Here is a 20,295-nt window from a genome sequence, read left to right as displayed (position 1 = left end):
CCACATTGGACTCTACCACATAGTAGCCATGTGACCTTACCTAGCAAACTGAATTTTTGCCTCAGTTTCCTCATCTATAAAACGGGATACCACCCCTCAAAGGGTTGAGAATTCTAGGATACTCCTCCACATAAGTGTTTTGAGCTGTCCCTGGTATAGATCAGATGTTCAATAAATCTTTAATTGTTCAGTTTGGCTTTTGGAGCCCATGATCCCACACAAAAAGAATGGCATCTCACCGGTATGTTTTAGGTCATCTTCTGTATTGAGAGTGACTTAACACAGAGTTTGAGGATCCTGGAAGACGAGGCCAAACATTTTGCTAGGCATTGTTATTGATTCCTATGGATCCTACCAGTTCCCACACAGCCTACTCAATTCATTCCTAACTCGCTCCCATCTTGCACTGAGTTGCCTATATAAATACATACGAAAATGAAATAAATTAGCAACATTGTAGATGTCCCCAAGTATGGTTTTCATTCCCAGAAATCGCAAGCTCTGGCCACTGATCAGAAATCCCCTTCCACTGTCTTTATTCTACTGCCATCCTGTGGCCAGCCTGTGCCACTGCACATTGAGGGCTGGTGTAGCTGAGCTCCCTGTGCTGTCCTCCTGGTGCCCGGGATGGGGCTCCTTGGGAGGAAGGAAAGGAGTGCAGTTGAAAGGTCTCCTAGAGTCCCCACCAGCAAGCAGCAGTCTGGGCATGAATCACCAGTCTTGACTGGACTTCTGTTTGATGAATCTCAGGGCCACATAGTACAGGATCACAAAGCCACCACTGATGCCAATAAGGATGAAGTAGATGATGTAGAGCGGGTATGAGTTCAGGCCCATGGAGCTGAGGATCTGGGGACACAGATATCAGTAAACCCACTGAGAAGACGTTCAGATGAATGTTATCTTTTTAGAGTCGAAGGCCTCAGCTACTTACTACGTCTCCCCGGATAGGGATGGTGAGGTTGCCGATGGCCATGTGGTAAGTGTGCCCTTTAAACTGAATCTGCATCAGCCCTTCAAAACACCAGCGGAGGAAGGAGACTTTGGAAATCCAAGCGGGCACTGAAAATAGCGAGACTCATGTTATTCACACAGGCTAACCACCTGCTCCCTGGGAAACACTCCTGGAGATGGGGCTCTTACGCAAGGGCAGCAAGGTCCCTGAGGGAGCAGGAGGGCAGGGAGAGGGCAAAAGGGCGAGAGGGGTAGCTTGGGACATGGATTGGGACAGAAGGTCCAAGTGGCTACAGGAGTCACCACACGTTTGATTGGTAACAATTTGAGAGAGTAACTTATTAAATGTCCCAGCATGTTCTCAGCTCCATGGAGGTACAACTGACATTTCTGAGTCTGTGCCCTGACCCAATGGTGGTATCACAGAGCTAGGAGTAGGAGGAAGGAACAAACTTGCCCCGAATGGTCAGGAAAGGCCTGGCAGAAGAGAGCAGCTGTGGAAATGGGGGAATGGCGCCCTACAGAGAAGAGCCTCACAGGCTCAGATGTGAGTGCATGGAGGGTGTTGGGGACTTCAGAAGAGCTAGGTGGAGGCAGTGGAGAGTCAGCAGCCCTAACTAGAGGACTCAAGCAAAGCAGCAACATGGATTTCCGCCTTACAAAAAGCCCTTTCCATGGGCAAGGGTCGAGAGGGATGTGGAGGGATCAGGGTCACAGAGACCATAGCTGTGGTCTGACACCAGACAGTAAGGCCAGGGCTGGGGGAGATCAGGCAAGGCGACAGATCTGAGAAAGATGTGGGAGGCAGAATTAACCTGACTCCCAGGTGAATGTGGAGAGTGAGAGTCAAGGGTGGCTTCCAAGTGTCAGCTGAGGGATATGGGAAGGTGCCATCTGCACCCTCTCATGGAGACATTCCTTTGACACACAGGACAGTTGGCAAGGACACCTGCTCCCAGAAAAACCAGGCTTTAAATGGATCTAAGTGATGAGTCCTCATCCCCAAGTGAATATAGGCTTCATCCAACCCCAGAAGGCCTCAAAAACCTTGACCAGGGGAGGGGAGCACGCCTTACCTATCCACAGGTTATCCAAGCTTATCATGAAGCCCCCGGTGAGGTAGAAGGAGTTGTAGAGAGCATTCCCAAAGAAGGAGGATGTATGAAATGTGGGGAGCAGGGCAGCGGCACCCAGGGCCATGATCCTGCAGCAGAAGACCACCAGCCACACCAGCAGGAAGTGCAGTAGAAAGGGCTCCAGGCCCGGGCGCAGGTTAGCCAGCCAGTATATGGGCATCCCATAGATTATGATGTAGACACAGTGCTCTGGAAGCTCCCCTAAGATCTGCAAAGAATAGCCCTTGCAAGGACGTGGAGCTAATGCCTTCATTGCCAATTGTTCTTTAAATGTTTGAAGATAGTGTAACCCTCAAGGATGTCAACCTTCCCTCCTGCTAATAGCCAGACTGCAGCAGGAGGGCCCGTGAGGGGCCCATGGGATCCTGGAACGTGAGCTCACTGCTGGTTTCCCACTGCAGATGCCACGTGCTCCATCTGGGAGAGTTCAGAACAGTTTCCCCCGCGGAAGCAGCGTGGCCTGGTGAAAATGGCAGTTGTGTATCTATTCTCCTGTTTCAAAGTCCCCACCCTGCCTGCCCAGACCAAATAGCTGTGGGGCTTTGAGACAGCCGTATAACATCTCTGAGCCTCCACTTCCTGGAAATAAGTACAGTAACACCTGCTGACCTGCTTCCTGGAGATGTGGGGAGACTGGAGAGGTAAAGTATGCTGGATGTTTCCCATCTTTTCTTTTCTTTTTTCAGATTTCTGCTGACCAGGAAAGTGTCACTCTTGGTCTACAGTCCTGGTCTTCGGGTAAATGTTTAAAAAAAGCAAGTCTCTATAACCCCCTAGGGAACGTGACAGCAGCAACCATAGATGATGCATGGCCCCTGGTTCAGCAAAATACTACTCTGGAGCTTCTGTACAATGCAGTGTAGCTTTCTCTGTCCCTGCACCCCCACCTGGTAACTTGCTCTCAGCCCTGACCAGTCACCTTGGTAAAGAAATATGGACCAGCAGTGTACAGCCCGTCTTCTAGTTCATAGTAAAGCATTGCCCTCTCTGAGTGACCTAAAAAAGGGGAGAAAAGGAGAATGAAAAAGTGACATTAATTTTCAGTGTTTCTGTTTTTGAGTCTCTTTTAGTACAATTGTAAATATTCCTGTGGCCTAAATGTCTCCTATTTTTAAAAAGCAGGCAGAGTTAAACCATCCTAATTTAAGGTGTTTGTAATTCTGTAACTTATGAACTGCTGTCAAATATAAATCCCGCTATTATAGGAATGTCTAAGACTGCTTGGCACTCTGTGTTCATTTGCATACTAATATTAATGTGCGAACCTTAAAAATCATCATCTTCTTTTATTTCACAATCATGGTGAAAACAGTCAGCAAACCCATTTTCCCCAGGAGTTTGGAGGAACAGAGGTCGGCCTTGGACCAGCTCAGAGGGGTGACTACCACCGTGTCCTCTGGTTGCTCCGGGTGTGGGTCACAGAGAGCAAGGCACACTCACATTTGGATATGACATCCAGAATCACGTTGAAAGGGATAAGAGCTCCAATCATGAACAAGAGGGCAGCTGTGTCCATAAAGGAGAGCTTGATGGCCCCATGGCCATAATAGAGGAACCCAATGACCAGGGACATCAGGCAGGCCTCTGCTGCATGGATGAGGAGAGTTGGCAGGTCTCGGAAATCGTTGAAAATCTGACGACTTAAAAAACAAAAGAGGTGCCAAGGGAATAACATACACCAGCCCCGTGACACTAGCAATGCCCTTCTGTCTACGCAGGGATGAAAGCCTCACTTTACTCTCTCATAAAATGGGGGAACAGCAGTACCCCCCTCGCAAGGATTCTGAGGCTCAAATGAGATCGTGGATGAAAGCATCTGTCTCACCGTATGTGCATAATAAACAATTGTTACTTTACTGTCAGTGTATCAGCCTTGCAATTTTACTTAAACACATTATCTTAAGGAAATAACCAATCACGTGTGTAAAGATGCACCTACAAGGATGTTTGTTGCAGTGTTACTTGTCATAGCATAAGCCTAAAAAAATCTGACCATCAATATACAGTTTGCAGGAAAATGAATTATGGCTAGATTGGAATGCTGAGGAAGACCTAACCGGATGACAGGTACAGGCCTGTTCTATGTGCAACCAAAAACAAAAAAATGGTTACAGAACCATATGCAGAGTATGATCCCATTTATGAATTACAATGCTTGTGTGCATGGGAATATCACCCACCAAACACTTGGGTCTCGATTACTCTGAGGGCTGGCCTAACAGGAGACCTTCTCCTTCCACTGAGGTTCTCCTGTATTGTCTGAATTTTTCATAATGATCCTATGTAATTTCTACAATCATTCAGCCAATAAGAACATTTTGATTTTGTTTAAAGAATAAAAGTAACAGGAATGTTCTGTATTATAGAGAGAGAGCTAGTGCTAGTCTTGACGATACTGGTTTTTAAGAATTCTACCTTTTGCTTTCTCCTTCAAATTCACTTTAGATAGAAAGGGCTTAATTTGACACAATAAAGAGGTCTGGGGTAGGGGAGTTGGTGGTGGGATGAAATGGCAGATAATTACCGGATCAGCATGGTAAACTGCTGCACAGGGCCAGGCAGCTCAGTGGAAGTCAGGGGCTGGTGAGTGTCCTGGGGGAGGGCCTGGCTGTCAAGAGGCAGAGGGTGTCATGGGACATGGGGGCGGCTGCCTTCTGCAAGGAGCTCTCCACCCAGAGCCGCCCTGGCCTGCCTTACCTCTCCAGGCAAGTGCCCTCACCCAGCTCCTTTGCCTCTGCTCTCCACAGAAAGTCATCGAAGCCACGAACTTTTTCTCGGAACACGGCTGCAAGGGACCAAGCCTTCTCCCTGGTGGCCACTTCCTGTTCTCTGCTTCGCCTGTCGATGCTAGTCAAGTCCACTGTAAGTAGAGGATGTGGGGCCATGTGTGGCCAGGTCTCTGCACCTGCTCACAGGTGAGGAGCTCACTGCAAGGCCAGCTCACAACACTGGTCAGCCCTTGGAGGTTCTGGGACATGCTCCCCACCCTGTGAGGGTAGACCATGAAGTGATGGGAAAAGCAGAGAGAGGCAGAGAGATACCCAGGGCTGGCCTCCCCCGTGCTGGGCCTAGCCACATCCACTTCAGGGGAAAGCCTGCTTCAGGGAAAAGGCAACAGCAGAGGCCCTGTGGGCCCTGGCCTCCATCCCAACACCCAGGCTCATTATGGGGACATCCCTAGGACAGGACAGGATGCACTGGGCCTTTGGAGCCAAAGGTCATGACACAGTTATGCCCTGACTCCAGCTCAAGCCATTAAAGCTTGTGACAGGGACTCAGCCTTCCAGGTGTGCCTTCTACCCATGAGGGGAAGGGAGGCTGGCCATAGGACAGCTGGGAAGTCTGGGCACTGGGAAATTCTAGTTCTCACTGTAGATTAGTAATTTGGCTCCCTAAGCAACCTATCTAGAAGGGGAGAATGTTTTGGCTGGAGGTTGCCAATGTCTGGCCAACTCTAAGCAGAGTTGTCACCGCCCTCCAGGGGAAGGAGCTGGCATGACCAGCTGGAGAACCAGGCTACTGTGCACCCACCTCTATGTTACTTGTGGGGAGCATCTGGTAGTCCCAGCCACAGCTCTACTCTCATGGGGCTCCTGCGATGTCAGAAAGGCACATCCACCCAGTCACCACCAGGACCCTTCTGAACCCAGCCTCACTGCAGGCTGGAGGGTGGCTCACCTCCCTCCATTTCTCCTCTTAACCTCTGTCTCTTCCTTCCTACCATTTTCATGACACGTCCCATGGCAGGATAATGTCTAGGAGCGGTCTTGTAAAATGCAACATGTCTCCTTGGTGTGCAGGGCTGTAGATCAGAACACCAGATTCTCTGGGTACTGCCAGGCCCTGTACCCCAGATTGGTAGGTGGTAGGCAAGAGCCCCCCACCAAAAGTGATAAAAATATAAAATAAAGAAAAACTTCTGTTCAGGTCTGTTCTAGGCATTTGACTTCTGGTAACCCCGCTCTGGAGTTACTGCATGTTGCTCCCGTGGCCAGGTTGACAGATGCCCTCTGCCCCCTTTATCTGGAAATGGCTAGCCTCAGGATGATACGCTGCCAGGAAGCCAAGCTGGCTCCTGAGCACTGGGAGGGAGGGTGACCTCTATGTGAGTTCACACGCTGTGAGTGCACAGGGCAAGGGCTGGCAGACTGGAGAGAGTCCCCCTGGGGTGGGGAAGAGCACTGGATGCTGACAGGAGGATGTGGGCCCAGGGCCAGGAGTCAAGTTGGGGGCTGGACACACTGGCTGGGAGTCCCAGTTCTGCGTCTTACAAATTCTCTGCCAAAGGTTTAACTCTTCAGACTTCTGTCTTCTCATCTGTATGGATGGAAATGGCCTTGGCCTGACAGGGCTGTGAGAGTCAAAGGGACACCCTCTGTAGCTTGGTGCCTTTGGGCCCAATGTCTGCCCTCAAGGACATGGTCCCTGTTGTCATGGTTATTGGTGAGGCCTTGCTACACTGGGCCATCTTGGGAGGAAGGCTGGGGCTCCAGGTGGCATATTGGACAAGCCACAGCTACTGTCTCCCCGCCCCCTCCCCCCAGCCGCCCTGGTAAAGCTGTGTGGCCTGGCCAGCAGCCATGGCACGCCTCAGCATTCAGGGTCCAGGGATCCGCTTTCGGGTCACACACCTGTAAAGGCAACTATCTCTCCAGGAACAAAGGAACTATCTCTCCAGGAACCAGCTCACGCTTTCCCTGAGGGCTATACAATTGAGGGCTCAGGACCCTCAGCAGGAAGGCCTTTCTGGGGGTGACAAAGCAATTTTCAGACCTAGTGCCTCATTGACCAAGACCTCCAAAAGGCCCTGAACTCTCCGGGCCCTGGGGTCCCTCCACCATACAGTGCTTTCAGGCTCCCTGCCTCTGCGGGGGCACCAGGGCACAGCTTGAAGATTTCCAGGTGGCCTCCTAAATTTCCCTAAAGAGTCTGAATAAAGACCACAATTCTAGAAAATTGACCCAAACCCTCTTGAATTCTATCCCCCCACCACCCACTTTGGAACTCACAGGTTTCTTATCATGCACACAAGAGTGGCTATGTCAGAAGCTGGATTTTCTTGGGCCCTTGTTTCTAGTATTTGATACTTGGCAAAGTGACACACATTCTCCAGCCCGCTGGGCCGCCCTGCTCCTATATCCTACTCCCCTGAAACCTCTGACAGCTTCCCTCCTGAAGCTCTCCATCAGGCCCTGCTGGAGCTTCGGGGGGGGGGGGGGGGGGAGGGGGGAGGGGGGGCGCTGCTTGGGGGCTCACCATAGAAGTCTGCAGGGTTGCTGTAGCGAGGACAGGGGTGGCCGATGGCTGTGAAATACTGCACCATGTGCTGGGCTGCCCCCAAGTAGATGGTGGTGCCGGACGTCATCAGGAGGACCAAATCAAAAAGCCTGAAAATGTCAGACCGAGGCTGGTGGAGGGAGATGAGCACCAACCGGTTGCCTTTGGCCAGGCGGTACAGCGTTTTCACCAGGTTGTGGGCCGTGAAGCTGTCGAGGCCGGAGGTGGGCTCATCCAGAATGAGGATTCCTTCCCAGCGGAGACAGGGGCCTAGTGAGCCGGCAGGACTGTGGCTGGTGGGAGCCAAGCCGCGGGGGCGCCTCTGTCCACCCTCCTCCCCGCCCCCTCACCTGGGTTCCACAGGAGCTGCACCGCGATGCTGACTCTGCGCCGCTCACCCCCAGACACGCCCCGCACGTACGCGTTGCCCACGCGCGTGTGGGCGCACTGGCGCAGGCGCAGCTCCGCAATCACATCGTCCACCTGCGCGGGAGGACGTAGGTTTAGGCGCGGCGCTGCCCGCCTCGCTCCAGGTTACGTGGGTGCTGTCCTGGAGTAGAAAGCGGCTGCCCACCCTTGCCCCCCGCCCCACCCCCTCCGGGTGGGTTTGTGCTGTAGCCTTCGCTGCCCCATGCAGTGTTTGCTCCTGCATTTTTTCTGCATATCCTGAGTGGCTCTCACGCGCCGAGGGCGGCGCCATGTTGGGAACCTGGCCGCGACTTGGGGACAGGACAGCAGGGCACTCTGCCCACACGGAGGACCGGAAAACAGGTAGACACTCCTCTCACGTTTTGTCCTGTGCTGTGAAGGGACCCGGCCAGGGCGTAGGCGGCTTACAGAAGGATGTGGGGTTTAAAGGCGGACAGAGGGCAGGGTACCTATGGAAGGATGGCGAGCTGGGCTGCTTAGAGTTGACCTGTGACTGGGCCCTGAGGCAGGGGGGGGAAGGTCGACAAGGGGAAGGATGTCATGGCTTCTTGGGGTCACCAGGGTCAGGCAGTTACCCTTTTGTCACGCTGGGCCTGGGAGAAGGTTCTGGGCAGGCGTAGCTGGGCAACAAAAGCCAGGGTCTCGCGGACGGTTAGGTTGGGGAGCAGGTGGTCGTGCTGGCGCACATGGGCCACATACTTCCTCACGAGCTGAGGCGTGCTGGGCTGCCCGTTGATCCAGATTTGACCTGACTTAATTTTGCCGCCGTGGCCTCTCCCGGTGATCACGTCCAGTAAAGAGGCTCTCCCACACCCTGCGAAGCCGCCAGAGACCTCCTGAAAGCAGAGCTGCGGGCGCTAGCCTGGAAGCCCTGGCTGCCCGCACACTCTTTCAACCACCCTGGACTTCTCTGTCCTTTCAGAAGTGACCGAGGCCCTAGAGAAAGTGGCACAGCTCTTGGACCCGGATGGGTCAGCCTCAGCACCTGGAGCTCCAGGGCTTTCACCTGCAGCCAACTTGAACACCTTTGGGGAGCTGGAGGTACATTAATGTCGGGGGTTCAAGCCGCTCAACTAGTGGATCCAGGCTCTGAGATGGCAGGGGACTTTGTCAGTATTCACAGGGACACTGGGGTTCCCAGTCCAAGTGGGAAGTCCACTTTCCTAAACAGCACTTTAGGAGAGGTGTGGGTGGCCTTTGCTGTGGAGACCGCCTAGTGCAACTGGAGAGACCTTCCATGAATCAGGAGAGAACACCAAAGGCATTCAGTTGGCTGGAATCTCCAATTCCGTAAACTCCATTGGCAAACACGGCTGCCACTACTGCTGATTCTACAGAAGCAGCCAAAATGCCTGAGGCTGTTTGGATTTATTATAAATTATAATGAGTCTTCATAATTTGTTTTATTCTTTGTTAAGCCTCAGGAAGTATAATTGATAAGTGTTTCTTTTTTTTTTATTTAAAAAAAATTTTTTTTTTTAACGTTTATTTTTGAGACAGAGAGAGACAGAGCATGAACGGGGGAGGGGCAGAGAGAGAGGGAGACACAGAATCTGAAACAGGCTCCAGGCTCTGAGTGGTCAGCATAGAGCCCGACGCGGGGCTCGAACTCACGGACCATGAGATCATGACCTGAGCCGAAGTCGGATGCTTAACCGACTGAGCCACCCAGGCGCCCCGTTAAGTGTTTCTTTAAAAAAAAAGTTTATTTATTTTGAGAGAGAAGAAGAAAGAGAGCACAGGAGGGACAGTGAGAGAGGGAGAGAGAGAGAGAATCCCAAGCAGGCTCCACGCTAGTGGTGCAGAGCCTGATGTGGGGCTCGAACTCACAAACCATGAGATCATCACCTGACCCAAAACCAAGAGCAGATGCTTAGAACTGACTGAGCCACCCAGGTGCCCCTAACTGATAAGTGTTTCTAAGAAATCATTTAAATAAATTCAGTCAAGTAAACCTGAAGCTAAACAACACTGAACCTAGAGTCAAGAGTCCTGGAGACTGCTCAGCCTCTCCAAACTTCACTTGCCTCAGGGATGCTAACACCTGCAGGGTCATGTGTAGCGAGTATAAATTGTGGGGACTCTTAGGCTTTATGGAAGTGCCTTGGAAGGCCCGTGTATCTCCCAGATTCTCAGTTCATGAAGAAAAGCAAATATAACAGGAAAAGCCACCAGGAGTTACAAACAAAAACAAAATTGGCTTCTGAAGTGTCTGTTTTCTTTTTTAGATAAGAATTGCAGAGGCAGAGCCAAAAGTGGGCAGGACTTGACCTGTGGTGTTATTTCAGTTACAAAGTGCATTGACATACATTATCTTGTTTGATCTTTGGTTAGACAATAAACAGAATTTTCTTATCAGAAGACTAAAAAATTGGAGATGTTCAAAAGTTCAGTAATCTTTACTTCTGGAAATGATTAATCAAAAAGAATAAAGTGTTCTGTCTAACACCATCTAAAAGAGAAACACCTTGATATGAGAATCAGAAGACCAAAGTTCTAGTTCCAGCTCTGCATTAAATGTATGCCCTTAGGTGAATCACTCACTTTGTCTAGACTTTAGTCTCCCCATCTGTTGAAGGTGTTCATATGTTGGGGCGAGGGACAGGAGGACACTCTAGAAATATTGAGGACCAGATAACTTAAAAACCCTCCATTAAAGAGGCTTCCAGACTGGTAAGGAGAAAGAAATAATACAGTGGAGAGAGTGAACACCATTCTCCAAGACCCCTTTCAGCTTTAGCATTGCATAATTTTAAGTTTGGCTTGCAGAAGTCACTCTGAGGCACTCCAAGATTCTGGATCTTTGCAGATGGTTGAAGGCTGCACTAAGACTTGGAGGGACTCTCAAAGAAGTGGGAGCTGTGGTGGGTGCTGTGCCTACCAGGTTGTGGGAGAAGAGTGAATGAATGCTCCTGGCATGGAAGAGTCCCCTGAGAAGAACATTCAATTCTGAAGATCTTACAAAGGTTTTTGCTCTGGATGCAGCTTCAAGAGGCACACTCATGATTCATAATGGTGGCAGCTATCTGACAGCTAGTAAATGGAGGGACTTGAACTGGGATTTGAACCCAGGTCCACCTGACCAAGAACCTGTGCTTCTCACCCACTCTGCTATGGTTATTCTACTAGTCAGCAAAGAATTCTGTGAGAAGCATCCATCTGTCTGAGGGACCATTCTGCATTCCAGAAGAGACAGAACCCATCGCCTCACTGTTTGCCCTTAATGGTACCTGAGCTCCCTATGATGGCCAGCATCTGCCCACTCCTCACTTTGAAGCTCAGATTTTGGATGCCCAGCTCACAAGAATCCTTGTGAGATGCCCAAGGCATCTTGAACTGAGCCAGCTTCTCAAACCAGGGCACCTGGGAGTCCATGTCCACCTGTGGGGAGATATTGCAAGGTTCTTCAGAGGGCGGAATAGAAGGTTTCAGCAACTTCTGTTCAACTGTACAGGAGACATCCTCCTGCTGTTGCACAAAAGGCCTGAGGGGCCCCCACCTACCATGCTGAGAACCTGAAGCTGCCATTTCCAAGTCTGAAGTTAAGACATGGGAAGCATGTGTAATAGCAGAATGGAAACGAAAACATAAAGCAAAACAATGTCTTCAGTTCTTCAGTTAATGATAATTTACTAATGATTTGTTAAATGTTTATTACGTGCAAGGCATTGTGTAAATCTCTATTTATTATCCCATTCAGTCCTCCTTGCAGACCTATAACATAGGTACCATTATAATCGCTGTTTTTACAGGTGAGGCTCAGAGCAGTTACTTGTTCAAGGTCGCACAGCTAACAAGTGGCAGAACAGAAAATGCTTATGGTGAGGCTCATTAGCTTGTCCTAATTCACATTCACAGGAAGCCAGAGTTGGGCCTCTGAAGTTTACCATTCTGCACCCCCCAGCATATTCCATCTGAACTGCCAGGGTCTACCCCCAAGGAGGTCTGGTAAATGGGGTCTTGAATCTGACCAGGGGGTCCTTCAGAGCCTCTGAAAGACCAGGAGTCCTTGCACTTTGGATATTTTATTAGCTCCAGGGACAGTGTACTTTGCAAGCAAACAAATAACAAAACACGAAGCTGGTGAAACCTGAAAGTCTATAGTTTAGTGAAACCTGAAAGTCTGTAGTTTAGTGAATAGCGTCACGGCATTGTTAATTTCTTGGTTTTCATTATTTTGCTCTGGGTATGCAAGATGTTAACATTAGGGGAAATTGGGCAAAGGTTACATGGAAACTCTGTCCTATTTTTGTAACTTTCCCAAAAGTCTAAACTTACTTCAAAATCTGAAGTTAAAGTTTGAGAGATTTGTTTTTTCCCCAACAGGGTTACATAATTTCTTTATGTTTTAACAGAGGTCTTGTTCTCTAATGCCTCTCAACTTCCAGCTACAGTATATATAGCTGAAGGAAGTCTTGTGGTACTTTCACCCAACATGTGAGGCATCAACTTGGCAGAGGGCCCTCAGGATGGGCTCACCCTTACCTTCCACTTGGGGAATCATTTGGCCTTCCCTGCCCACTCCTCCCACCTTGTCCTCAGGTATGCCTCTACCTGGTAGCTGAGATCCTGGACCTCCAAGGTGTTGGACTGGCCACTGTAGGTGAAGTATAGGCTGCTGTCATTTTCAGAGGAGAACAAGCTGTCCTGGAGGCCCTGCTGAGAAACATGACAGGTGAGGGGCTTCTTCAAAAGCCACTTAGGACTTAGGAGAAAACAGGGAGGAGACCCAAGAGGTGAGAGCAGCTAGTGTGGTTGAGATCCTGAACTGGCAACAAGGGTTTAGGCAGATAGAGCCCAAGGGCTCTGAGAAAATAGGAGCATCAGTGAGGGCAATCTTTTTTTCCCTTCAGAGGGAGCTTTGCGGCTTCCCTCTAGCACAGCTCCTGGCTCCAGAGAACCTCAACCCAAATTGGTGGAGCCCGAACCCAGGCACCCTATGGTGGATGAGACCCAGACTCTGGACTAGAGAGAGCTTTGTGAGCTGCTATGCTTTGGGGAGACCTTAGCTGGGGCATGTCCTTAACTTTTCTCTTCCCTGCCTCTGACTTACTATTTCCTGATGCCAAACAGACTTCCCATACCTGGTATGTGAAGGGATGCAGCTATCAAAAAACTAGTGCTCAATATTTGGAAGACACAATCCTTAGAAAAGTTGCATCTTATTTAAATGAGGAGTTTTGCATAACAAAGCCATTCAAGATGATTTTGGAAGAAGCACCATTGTTATGTCATCGTCATTGTCAATATCTTGTTGCTGTTGTTGGTGTGACGTTGTATTTGTACATCAAGTAAATCGATGTTTTGTGGTATCACTGATACCTTTGAATGGTATTAGCTATCAGCATATCTAAATTCCTTCCATTTTTATCAATTCAATCATTTAAATTATTGAGGCTCCCCCAGAAGAAGAACCTGCCTACTAACATTTCCATTTTTATTTTATTATTTTTTTTAATGTTTATTTTTATTTTTTTTAATGTTTCTTTTTGACAGAGAGAGAGAGAGATAGAGACAGAGCATGAGCGGGGGAGGGGCAGAGAGACACAGAATCCGAACGAAGCAGGCTCCAGGCTCTGAGCTGTCAGCACAGAGCCCGACACGGGGCTCGAACTCACAGACTGTGAGATCATGACCTGAGCCGAAGTCAGACACTCAAACCAACTGAGCCACCCGGGCACCCCTTTAATGTTTATTTTTGAGAGAGCGACAGAGCATGAGCAGGGAAGGGCAGAGGGAGAGGGAGACAGAATCTGAAGCAGGCTTCAGGCTCTGAGCTGTCCTCATAGAGCCTGACGTGGGGCTCAAACTCAAGAGCCATGAGATCATGACCTGAGCCAAAGTCAGACACTTAACCGACTGAGCCACCCAGGTGCCCCTCAGGTTTCCGTTTTTAAATGCATACAATTTTTCCTTTTGTTTCTTAGTGCAGGAAAAAGTGTATTTTTTAACAAGTTCCAGTTGACCCCATGATGTTTCCTCCTCAGAGCTGCCACTCACGCACTGATGTGTTCAGTCAAGTAAGCAAGCAAGCATCCAATACTTATTGGGAGCCCACATGATGCTACAAGTTTGGAGTTTGGGATATGACAGTGAAAAAGATGGTCTCTGAGAAACTTAAACTTTTTATTGAGGTAAAATTGGTATACAACATTATGCTAGTGTCAGGTGCACAACACAACAATTTAAGATTTGTGTACACTGCAAAGTCACTACAATATGTGTAGTTACCATCTGTCATCATGCAAAGAAACTTAGATTAAAAAAGTTTTTTTTAATGTTTATTTTTGAGAGAGAGACAGAGACAGAATGTGAGCAGGGGAGGGGCAGAGAGGGAGACCCAGAATCCAAAGCAGGCTCCAGGCTTTGAGCTGTCAGCACAGAGCCTGATGCAGGGCTCAAACCCACAAACCATGAGATCATGACCTGAGTCAAAGTCAGATGCCCAACCAACTGAGCTACCCAGGTGCCCCAGAAAAGCTTAGATTTTAATGAATGGGACAGGTGGTCAAGATGGAGCAAGACAGGCCAGGTGTAGAGCAGGCTGACCTCATGCATCCATTCAGGGTATATTTATACTGTGTACACAATGCCTACATGTGCTTTGTGTGAAAATAAAATGACTTACATTATGTGAAAATAGTCTCCAAAAGTCTCTGTCAAACTTCCCCTGTAGTGGCAGAGGTCAGAAGTCCTTGGAAAGGACCACAGAAATGGAAGATCAATACAGGTGGTCATCTATGACAGTAACTATCAGTGAGTAGTCCCCAGAATTGCAGGGCAGTATGAAAACAGCAGACCATGGCTACTTATCTTATCTGATGTTAGAATTATTACCATAAAGATCCTAAATTATACAGAAGAAACTGGGAAACCTGAATACCTACTTTAGCAGAAGGACTATCTCTGTGGAATAGAGAGGAATGCAAGAGAGAAGGGTACAGGGAAGAACGAGGGGAGTGAACTTCACAGTTCTTGGTAGTTAAGTTGCAGGTACATAAGAGATCACTGTTTTTTCAGCTGATCTGAACTATCTCAAACTTTGTTTTCCATCTAAGAGAATGAACCTTTGAGTAGAACTCCAGAGTAGTACTCCCACCTAGCCCCTCAAGTGCCAATGCCTCCAAGGCAGGAGCTGGCTATGGAGATGGAGGAGGGGTGAAGGTCTGTGCCCTCAGAGATGGAAAGGGAGATATCTCCTGGGGGAGATTTAGGCCAGCTACAGAAGGTGCTGAATTTCAGGCAGGTCAACCCTGCACCTGACCCTTGCTCACCACTTCCACCACTAGCACTCATACTGCCTAGTTTCTCCATTTAATTCTATTAAACTATCAGAAATTCTGGCAATTACTGAGAGACTCATTGAGCTAACATAAGATGCTTATTTGTTTGGTTATAAAAAGTAAACATCTGCAGGAGGGACATTAAGTCGATTGATATAAGATATGACTCAGCTTAGAAATTGCTTCTGTGAACTAACACCTGGCCAGGTTATATTTCAAGTGGAGGGGCAGCTAAGAAAGGGACATTGGACATTTTGGGCTCTGGAGCAATATGTGCAGGTGACCTAATGCCTGAGTGGGTTCCACTTTCCAGATAAGTGCTTTGGAAAGGTGGAGCATGCTGGGGCCCTGGGGAAAGAGGTGTCACAATAGGAAGACAGATAAAAGGAAAGAGGTGCTCCCTGTTGCTGGGGGGTGGGCAGTACCCCTCATCTTAGGCTAAGTAGGCTGGGCACAGGCAGCCAGGGACCTCAGCTGCCATCAAGGGACCATGACTTCTGGGTCACCTGTAGTTGGTTAAGCAGCCGACTTTGGCTCAGGTGGTGATCTCCTGGTTCGTGGGTTTGAGCCCCGCCTCCAGCTCTGTGCTAACAACTCAGAACTTGGAGCCTGCTTTGGATTCTGTGTCTCCCTCTCTCTCTGCCCTTCCCTGGCTCGTGCTCTGTTTCTCTTTCTCAAAAATAACGTTAAAAAGAAAAAGGGGGGATTGTGACTTCCTGGAGCTACACATGCAGCACAACTTTCAGAGGAAGAGAATTCGTTTCTGGGTTGGAGACAGCCTCTGCTCCATTTTTAAGTATTTCCTTGACTCCCAGGATGGATTTGTTAGGTTTTGAGGTTTTGACAAATTCTCTGTATTTTTCAAATATTTAAATATCTATTCAGTTGACATCTTAATCAGTATGACTGTCAGAATATCACTTAAATTTCTGACAGGTGACATCCAAAAAAGCAAAAGCAGGTTTATTTGTAGGTAACCTGTTCAGCTCCTGCTGGGCTACATTGTAATTTCTCCTTGTATTAACTTCTGATCAAATGCCTGAGTCAGAAGCACAAATTAGAAGGGAACTTAGGGAGCACAGAGCCCAAGTTCCTTTTTCTAAGATGAGGAATCCATGCCCTTGAGTAGTAGTGATGTGCTGATGACTCAGTGTCTGTGCAAAAGCATGCAGGGTTTGTTCTTGGCTGAGGGGATGAGCCTGGGCCTTTATTAAAATGCTCAGACCAGATCTTACACATCTTTGTCCTGAGGACTGAGCCCCTCTAGTCCTCCTCTGACCACACTCCTGCCCATGGACTGTGGGCCAAGGGCACTTGCCACTCCAGGCACCCCAGGCCCAAGGGGCATTTGTCTGTGGAGAGCGAATGGAATGTGGGTAGGCAGGATGGCATGACCACATAGGGGTGTGTGAGTCACATGTTGCACTAGGGGTGGGCAGAGAAGGGGGACAGATTGTAGCACAGGGGTGGGCAGAGAAGGGGACAGAGAAGGGAGCCAGAAGCTGGCTCCTCTGTGCCACCACATTCTAGCTGCTGCTCCAAAAGGCCCTAGGATTTCTAAACTTACATCTGGCCTTTCAGGTTGTGAGGAAGGTATGTCAAAATAGGAAGATAGAAACTTAACAGTTGTTAGCTTGATTGATAACTTTAAAATAACTAGACATAAGATATGTATCCCTCATCCATCCTCTTGTTCTAGGTGCCGTATATGTTGGGGGAAGATTATCACTTGGAACCTTGAGTTACAGAATTGGAGAAAAGGAAATTGGAAATGGCAAGCTTTCCCAGATGTTGGATTTGGGCAGTTATTTGCATTCCATGCTGTGGTAGCTGATTTGTCAGCCTTTTAGGCAGAAAATGTCCCCAAAGCCATTACTGACTTTATATACTGTTCAGGCTGTGAGCACTGCAATCAGCTCCTACGAGGCATTTCTCAGCAGGAGCTGGCCATGTTCCCAGATCAGAGCTGGCTATTAGTTATGGCTGCAGGGCAGACTAGGAATGGACTGGGTTGAAGTCCTATCCTAGCAAGTGAGGACCAGACCAAGTGGCCTGTGGCCTTCCCTTTTGGGTGTGGAGTCCTCAGACCTTTCTTGTCTTTCTCTCCCTCCTCCCCACAGCAGGCAAGATGGAAAGGTGGGCTGGGGTGAGGTGGGGTGCTTCCTTTCTGTCTTCCAGTTTAGCCTCCTTCAAATCCCACCCACATCCTTACTTTAGTCAAAGGCCATTTCTCAAGTAAACATTTCTCCGTGTAACTTGGGTGGAGAACTTGTACCCCAACCTCTTGGCCCCCAGACTTGCTGTCTGTCCCTTTCACCTCTTTCTGGGGTCTTATATCTGCCTGTTGTGGTCATGTTATTATATTCCCATAAAAGTTGCCTGCCATCATATGTCATCAGTTTACTGCCTCTGAGACTCTGAGCCTGACAGACACACTGATGAAGGAAACACTGCAGAGTCCCCGGTGTGTGTGAACATATCTCTGTTTGGAGTCTCATTCAGAAAAAGCTGCATCAGCCCAAGTAACAAACAGGAACATCATTTCCCTGTAGGAGTGTGCCTTAGGGCAGGAAGTGATCTCAGAGGCCCCCCACCCACCCCTGACCCCTGAATCCCCTCCCCTCAGCCCTTTGATGCCCAGGAAGTAGAGTCCTGCTGCCATGTTCTCCCTCTGCTTGTGGTCCTGGTGGTGAGTTAAAACAAAGTTCTGGAGAGAGGAAAGAAAGGTCTGATTTGCCCCCACCCCCCATGACTGAGGTGACTGCCCATCACTCACGGAGGCATCCTGGGGAGCAGCCCTGTTCCGCAGCCCTCTGTCTTCTGGGACTGTCTCAGCCATGGGGCCCAGCGGTGTCTGTACCACTTTGCTGAAGCTTCCTTCACCTTAGCTGCTACCTGTGCCAGTGTTTTCTCTTTCTCAGAGTTGGGCAATCTCTGGCCCTGGTTCACTGTGCCTCCCAGCACTCCTCTCAGGCAGGCCCTCCTACAAACACAGGCTGTGTGTTCTGCCTGCTGCCAAGATAGTGCACATGCTCTGGGTAAAGGTACATCAGATAATGGCATCCGTTACCAAACCCCAGTCCAGCTGCTGCAAAGGTCTGGAGAGGGACTCCAGAGCCCTGTGAGGAACAAGCAGGGCACTGTGCTGCTCACTCCTCTGTTGGGGCTCCCCCAGGAAGGGTCCGGCCACCCAAAAATTCACCTCTTCTGCCTCTTGGCGATGACTGAACTCCCATCTCTGACCTCTGTGGGGTCCTTGGGGCTCCAAGTAAACAGTGGCCCCCAGAGCTCCCCAGAGGAGGTTCCGACAGCTTGTTCAAGGCCTCGACACAGCCTGGGCATTCTCCATGCCTCCTACAGTGTCAGGTAAGGTTGATGCCTCTTCTTCCTGCTGGGAACTTGAGGCTGGGCTTTGTTTTTGTGGTCATGGCCTGAGGTGAGTGGGCCTCTCACCCCCTCTGCTGGCTTTCCTTGCTAATGGGGAGCATACATGGAGGCTTTGGGCTCCCTCAGTGGATCAGGGTGGAGAGAGGAGAGGGGAAGGGCTGCCAGTGGTAAATGAACAAAGGTGAATGGCCCCCCTCTTGCCCATGGCAGGACATGGAAGCTCTAACAGTGAGGCAGCTGTGCTCTGCCATGTGCCCGAGCTTTGGGCCTCTTACCCCTTCCTTTGTGTTCCCCCATGTACAGCCTGCCCCATGGGGATGGAGAGGGCTTGGGGAATACTTACAACACAAACTGTAATGAAGCCTGGTGAAGGAATACAGGATCAAAGAGAGCTGGTATTCAGAGCAGCTCCCAGGCAGGCGTTTTACACAGATGAGCTTTCTCGGTTACTACCTGCCAGCGTCCACAGAGAGGGGCACTGAACCGCAAGCACATTTAAGAGAGAGGCACTGAACCCCAACCACATTTAAGAACCTGTCCAGAAACCACTGGGATTAGTGCTGAGGCACAAGGGTTTGGCACCTTCAGGAACCCCACACTGCCTTTCCTTTAAAGTCACCAGGTTGGACCCTGGTGGGACTTTACATCTTGCCGGCAGCAGTGGGACAGGCAGATCCTCAAGGATGTCTCCTTGTACATCGAGAGTGGGCAGATCTTGTGCATCTTAGGGAGCTCAGGTAAGCTTGGGAAGTACTTTAAATTTACGTTCTCAGTGAGCATTCAGAAAAGGCTTTGGCTTGCTTTGAACACATTGGGAAAACAGGTTTAAGTTGTAGCAAGAGGGCCACAAGTTTGGTATTAGAATGAAATCAAATGACATGTCTGACTGAAGGGAATCTGGTACTAATGTGACGCCTTTAGAAAGATCCTTGGAAAAGAATAAACTCCTGGGGAGCCTGGGTGGCTCAGTTGGTTAAGTGTCTGACTTTGGCTCAGGTCATGATCTCAAGGTTCATGGATTCGAGCCCTGCATTGGGCTCTGTGCTGGCGGCACAGAGCCTGCTTGGGATCCTCTCTCTCTCTTTCTCTCTCTGCCCCTCCCCCACTCACATAGTGTCTCTCTCTCTCTCTGTCTCTCTCTCAAAATAAATCAACTTAAAAAAAATAAAGTCCTGCCTAACATATTAGTTAGTTCATATTTCAAAGTATGGAAAGCCCCTAACATGGTGCCTGGCATGTAGAAGTACCCAGTAAACACAATTTCCCTGATTTTTATACTGTGCTCAGGGGCAGGAAAAAAATTAAGCACAAAGATACCCACTTAGCCCCATATCCATTGTTTTGTTTTGTTTTTTATGATGCATTTCAAATATACAGTCAAGAGTAGAGAATAGAGAAAGTTCATGTATTAACATCTGGCTTTATCAAATCTTAACATTATACCGTATTTGCTTCATGTCCTTTTTTTTTTTTAAATCCCAAGTCAACATATAGTGTAATAATGGTTTCAGGAGTAGAATTTAGTGATTCATCACATATAACACCCAGTGCTGATCCCAACAAGTGCCCTCCTGAATGCCCATCAGCCATGTAGCCCATCCCCCCACCCATCACCCCTCCAGCAACCCTCAGTTCTCTGTATTTAAGAGTCTCTTATGGTTTGTCTCTCTCTCTCTGTTTTTCTTATTTTTCTTTCCCATCTCCTCTGTTCATCTGTTTTGTTTCTTAAATTCCATATGAGTGAAATGATATTTGTCTTTCTTTGACTGATTTTGCTTAGCATAATACACTCTGATTCCATCCATGTTGTTGAAAATGGCAAGATTTCA

At 48.9% G+C, this 20,295-nt stretch overlaps 2 protein-coding genes across 5 annotated transcripts in view; one reads left to right on the top strand and one right to left on the bottom strand.

The window, feature by feature from the left end:
- Nucleotides 1-242: 242 nt before the first annotated feature.
- ABCG8 (ATP binding cassette subfamily G member 8) lies at nucleotides 243-18,052 on the bottom strand. 2 transcript variants are annotated; one of them, XM_019465554.2, is made up of 13 exons: nucleotides 17,856-18,052; nucleotides 12,351-12,455; nucleotides 11,027-11,177; nucleotides 8,372-8,610; nucleotides 7,718-7,850; nucleotides 7,347-7,616; nucleotides 4,788-4,950; nucleotides 4,615-4,698; nucleotides 3,531-3,730; nucleotides 3,010-3,086; nucleotides 2,031-2,298; nucleotides 935-1,062; nucleotides 243-849 (listed from the first exon to the last, which is right to left on the bottom strand). In XM_019465554.2, the coding sequence occupies exons 1-13, from the start codon at nucleotides 17,916-17,918 to the stop codon at nucleotides 712-714; spliced, it is 2,019 nt and encodes a 672-aa protein (XP_019321099.1). In that variant the 5' UTR covers nucleotides 17,919-18,052; the 3' UTR covers nucleotides 243-711. The 2 variants fall into 2 exon arrangements, with proteins under 2 accessions (XP_019321099.1, XP_019321149.1); XM_019465604.2 differs by having other exon boundaries at nucleotides 12,351-12,452; nucleotides 17,856-18,051.
- A 49-nt stretch (nucleotides 18,053-18,101) lies between these two features.
- ABCG5 (ATP binding cassette subfamily G member 5) overlaps nucleotides 18,102-20,295 on the top strand; it is a 32,660-nt gene continuing 30,466 nt past the window's right edge. For 2 of the 3 annotated variants that reach the window (XM_019465819.2, XM_019465781.2), the window contains exons 1-2: nucleotides 18,102-18,445; nucleotides 19,082-19,203. In XM_019465819.2, the coding sequence (XP_019321364.1) occupies nucleotides 18,300-18,445; nucleotides 19,082-19,203 (268 nt within the window). In that variant the 5' untranslated portion in view covers nucleotides 18,102-18,299. The remainder of the gene's footprint in view (nucleotides 18,446-19,081; nucleotides 19,204-20,295) is intronic. The other variant, XM_019465708.2, reaches the window with a different exon arrangement.

This window comes from Panthera pardus, unplaced genomic scaffold, assembly GCF_024362965.1.
Source record: "Panthera pardus isolate Hobbes unplaced genomic scaffold, ASM2436296v1 HiC_scaffold_25, whole genome shotgun sequence".
In the NCBI taxonomy this organism is placed as follows: domain Eukaryota; kingdom Metazoa; phylum Chordata; class Mammalia; order Carnivora; family Felidae; genus Panthera; species Panthera pardus.
Note: the sequence above shows the minus strand (reverse complement) of the source record. Positions and strands in the feature narration are given on the sequence as shown.

Excerpts from the sequence above, each read along its gene's own strand:
- ABCG8 (XM_019465554.2), bottom strand. The coding sequence starts at position 17,918 with ATGGCTGAGACAGTCCCAGAAGACAGAGGGCTGCGGAACAGGGCTGCT. Across the intron at positions 3,087-3,530 it reads TCTGGATGTCATATCCAAAT|GTCACTCAGAGAGGGCAATG; the intron begins GTGAGTGTGCCT and ends CCCCTTTTTTAG. Across the intron at positions 2,299-3,009 it reads GTCCATATTTCTTTACCAAG|ATCTTAGGGGAGCTTCCAGA; the intron begins GTGACTGGTCAG and ends TATTCTTTGCAG.